At 33.2% G+C, this 4508-nt stretch overlaps 1 protein-coding gene across 1 annotated transcript; it reads right to left on the reverse strand.

Annotated features, from left to right (window-relative positions):
- Positions 1-250: 250 nt before the first annotated feature.
- On the reverse strand, positions 251-3193 carry LOC107901721 (uncharacterized). The gene is made up of 6 exons (XM_016827825.2): positions 2879-3193; positions 2302-2355; positions 1738-1841; positions 851-889; positions 610-759; positions 251-514 (listed from the first exon to the last, which is right to left on the reverse strand). Exons 1-5 carry the CDS (start codon positions 2961-2963, stop codon positions 616-618), a joined length of 426 nt encoding a protein of 141 aa, XP_016683314.1. The 5' UTR covers positions 2964-3193; the 3' UTR covers positions 251-514; positions 610-615.
- Between the last annotated feature and the right edge of the window lie 1315 nt (positions 3194-4508).

The following is a 4508-nucleotide window of genomic DNA, read 5'->3' on the forward strand; positions in this document are numbered from 1 at the left end:
TTGATTTTATTTTTATTTTTTCACTAATAAGCCTTTTTTAAATAAAAATTTTAAAAAATAAAGCAATTTGAACATCCTCTAAGTAGATTTGGATATATGAAATTTAACACCACATTGACCCGAAATAATAATTAGAATTATCGGAATAGAAATTTTATCCAAATCCGCAAAACGCAAGTCAGGTGTCATTGCTATCCTACCAACCATCTATTAATGATCCATCGAAAGCGCATAGAAAGCAAAAGGCAAGTTTAAAAGAATTCTTGCATTCCGAGCTTCAATCTTGGCTCGTAAAGGAGCAGACCAAAGATTCCAATGTTTCATTCAGAATATCAAAATTACCAAATCATCAAAATATCAAAAAACCTTTTCCATTATGCCATGATTAACAAAATTGGACGCCTATATCGCCTTCCCATATCAATTTGCAGAGATGTTGAAGGGTTATATAAGGTGGCAACTGACAAGGGGCAAACTACAGAAGAAAAATATATATGTTTCTTCACAAACGGCCCTGGACAAGATTTTATCGATCAATAGTAGAATGTTAGCAACGTTATGAATCTCTCCTAGCAGACTATTCATCTAATAAGAACTTTTATGTTTCACCTCTAGCTACGCTGAAGTACTTGGTACATCTTCAGCGGGTTCATCAGGTTTAGTGGCTGCAGGCGAGGTTGGTGGTTTCACCTCTGGAAGAGGCTCGGATGGTAATGGTCTTGGTCTGACTTGATCAACTTTCTCTTTACAAATTTCAAACTGCAATATATAAAGAAGCATCAAATTGCGGATAAAACATAGGTGAAGAAAGCAAATGATAAGTCCTTCAAATTCATGGTGTCGAACCAACCTTATAACCACAGCCAGTTACACAAGCATTGAAGCAGTCCTGTATGAAGAAAAAAGAACAATGAATTTAATAGTATATTGTTTGACCAAAAATATTGCTTTCTTTCACTAATCCATATTACGAATTCCTATAATTTATCCAATGATACATCCTTATGCTTTCAATTACAAAATGTTTCAAGAATTCACTACCACTATTACTGTTCTTTAAACTATAGCACTTTCCACCTTTAATTTGGTGTCTCACTGTTGTGCAAACCATTATAAATCTCTCTTTGGAAGTACCGAATTAAGCAAAGCATAATCACGATGATGGAATAAGCCACCTCTCGAGAAGCTTCCATGTGACTATGATCCTCATCATTTCCGACAAGAAGCTTGCAAAAAGCAAAAGCATATCCTGTTTTATGAAGTCTAGAAGCAAGACAAGTAGAGTTGGCTTTACTAGCACAGAGGCAGTACCTGAGGTGCTATTGGGAAAAGTTGTCATTGTAACAGATTTCCCTTTTTTTGCACAATAATTTCAAGTATATATACCACGTTTTGTTTGATTCATTGCAATTCCAAGATCATTCCAAATTTAATCAAGCAGCATCACTGGTTATCAACTCCAGAATGCCTTAAAAGGCATCTACGGGAGTATATCACCCTCGATACACATAAAGACTAAATTTGTTGTGGCTCAACCTGTCTAACACTAAAAAGCAATTGCAAACCAGTGTAAAAAAACAAAAAGAGGAAACACAAAAACCAGCACTAACAACCAATGACCAAATAAACAGCAGTTCAACCATATTAGACCTGAAAATGTATGAATTAAATGACAAAAATCTAGGGTCACTAAAAGTGAGAAAAGGGGACACACAGAATGGCCACAAGATTCAATACCTGAGAGTAATTGACAGCTCCAGGGGAGCGATCGATGTAAGCACTCCATTGCTGATCCTTTAATACAGGATCCTTATAGCATATCTCATCGCACTCTGCTAAACCTGAAACGTACATTATCATAAAAATTAAGATATAATCAGTTATAAATGATATGTTGTTTCGCCAGTGTAAGAAAACAACTTTTTTGTTAAGGTTGGTTAAAGAACTCTTCCACTTGATGAAATCCTTCTAAAGTGAATAATCGAGAGAGAATTGAATGCTTGATACTTTAATCAATAACAAGACATCATTTTCAAGAACATGTGATAAGAATGTTGTCCATTCTTCATTACAAGTTGGCACATTTTTCGTATCAAAAGGAATGAAGGTGAAATCATAACTGGAACTCATGTTTCAGTCAGATCCTTGACGAGACTAATTCATTGCAAATATGAAATAAGCACCAGAAAGCCGAACAAGGAACATCAAAACACTGACTAAACCAGATTCCATGAAACATACAACTCTATCCTCGGAAATGGTTCTTAAATCATAAGAAATAGCTCAAACAAAACTGCTTACACTCTTCCCAAGTGTCTCCATCCGCATTACACCCTTTTTTGCAGAACACTCTCCCTACAAGAATTCGTGATAGTTAGCAACGTTAATAAATCGATGACATGCAAAAAGATTTCTCAGATAAATCAACCATTGCTCACAATTCAAAAAAAAAAAGTGGAGATTAAAATGAAGAGAATCCCAAATTAATATTATAAGCAACCGATTGAGTAAACAAAGTAATTTGGACATCTGACCAACAAATACACAATAATAGCCTATTTATAACTCACATTATTATAAATTTACACCCAAAACTTGCAACAGAGATAGAGTATCCATTCAAAAACAGTAAAAGAAATCCTCTCAATCACAACAAATAAAGCATCAAAACACCTAGACACTAACGAATTAAACGGTACCTTGAATGAAGAAACTTCAAATGTAAACAATTTTAAAAAAATACACAAAAAAAAAACCAAGATCTATGAAATCCAAATTGAAAGGATCGGCAAGCTTATCCAATTCCATCCCGAATTATTAGAAAATAATAAAAAGAATGGTATTGTTTAAAAGAGGAAAAAAGAAAAGTAAGTAATACAAGGAATTTGCATGAGAGCAGCGTATTTGTGAGTGCATTGATTTCCACAAGGAGAAGCCCATTGCTGAGGAATCACGTTTTCCATTTCCTTTCCCCTCTCTCTCTCTCTCTCCAAACGCGGCGTCTCCGACCGGACGAATTTGCAGCTTTGGTTTTAATTTTTAAAGCTTGGGGCATCGCATCGATATAGGCTATGGCAATAAAGGGTAGTTTGGTAATTATGTGTTGTCTTGGGAACTACGACCGCCCTGCATTTTGGTTCCTTGGATTTTCTTTACTTAGGTAATACATTATAACTTTTCTTTGACGGAAATATTATCTATATTTTTTATGGTGAAACTATTTTTCATGTTCTACTTACAATTTGTGGTTCCCTTTTTCAATTACTTATTTTTAGAGTTTGAATTTATATTTATATTATTTCTTGTACAATATTATCACTAAGGTTTTAGAGTTTAAATATTTCAAAGTGCAGTAATACTTTTTAAAATCAACGACTAGTAAGGCTCCACGTCATTTGTGGCTTCTGCTCCTTTCCTAAAGGCAGAAGCAGAAAGTTCTATGTTCCAAACTTCCAGGAGACACGGTAATAGCTAAACTATTAAAATAATTATTCTAATTATTCTCATTTATTGTAGGTTATATTTAGTCACTTATGTTTAAAATATTTCGTTTTAGTCACTTACCTTAATGTATTATAACATTTTAGTCACTAAGTCGTTAATTGTCGTTAACGGTGTAACGGTAAGTAGGGGTATTCAAACTTCGATTAAAACCGAACAAATCAGTCTAATTTTGTCGGAGGTCGGTTAAAAGTTTTTTGAAATTTCGGTTAACGGTTAATTCGACTCGAAATTAGGTAATTAACCGAACTAAATAAATAATATTATATATTTTATGTATTACACTATTACTAATTCGGTCAATTCGATCAAATAAACATTATCAATTTATTTTTTTGATATGTTCTATACTTGTTTTAACAAAAAATAAAATAAAACATATAAATTTCGATTAATTCAGTTAACTGACCGAATTAACTGAAAAATTTTGGTTTGGTTAAATTTTTTTGAAAAAATTTCGGTTCGGTTAATGGTTAAAGGATTAAAAAGTTTAATTAATTCGGTTAACACTAGTTCGATTTGGTTAACTGATCAGTTAACCGTTTGAACACGCATATATTTTATTTTCCATTCTCTTCTGCTTCTCGCTCTGTTTTTGTCCCTTCTCCATATCTTTTAACGTAATTTTTCTGTGTTTTCCATTTGTTAAAACTTTTTTATGTTTATCAAAAAGAAGAAAAGACGAAAGCTGAAACCAAAATAAAACTTGCTTCGTATATTCTCACCCCACAATTACAAACCCTTATTGCAACACCCTCATACTCGACCCACTCTGCGGGACCCAGCATCGGAATGTTACATTCATTGCTGAAGCAATTTCAGATAAATTCAATTCAATGACTCTTCCTAATCAAGTTAACAGAACAATTTGTAGTTACTATTAAATTTATAAATTACATTTCAAGCTTTACCCAAGCTTTTGTTAGATCTATTTAAGTTTTATCAACCACATCGGTTTTGTTTACAAACTCTTTTTTTTTTTTTGACATCAGAGGCATTGTCGCGAC

The sequence above is a fragment of the Gossypium hirsutum genome, chromosome D06 (assembly GCF_007990345.1).
Source record: "Gossypium hirsutum isolate 1008001.06 chromosome D06, Gossypium_hirsutum_v2.1, whole genome shotgun sequence".
Lineage (NCBI taxonomy): Eukaryota > Viridiplantae > Streptophyta > Magnoliopsida > Malvales > Malvaceae > Gossypium > Gossypium hirsutum.

Excerpts from the sequence above, each read along its gene's own strand:
- LOC107901721 (XM_016827825.2), bottom strand. The coding sequence starts at position 2,963 with ATGGAAAACGTGATTCCTCAGCAATGGGCTTCTCCTTGTGGAAATCAA. Across the intron at positions 1,842-2,301 it reads TGGAGACACTTGGGAAGAGT|GTTTAGCAGAGTGCGATGAG; the intron begins GTAAGCAGTTTT and ends TGTACGTTTCAG. Across the intron at positions 890-1,737 it reads GAGCTGTCAATTACTCTCAG|GACTGCTTCAATGCTTGTGT; the intron begins GTATTGAATCTT and ends TTCTTCATACAG.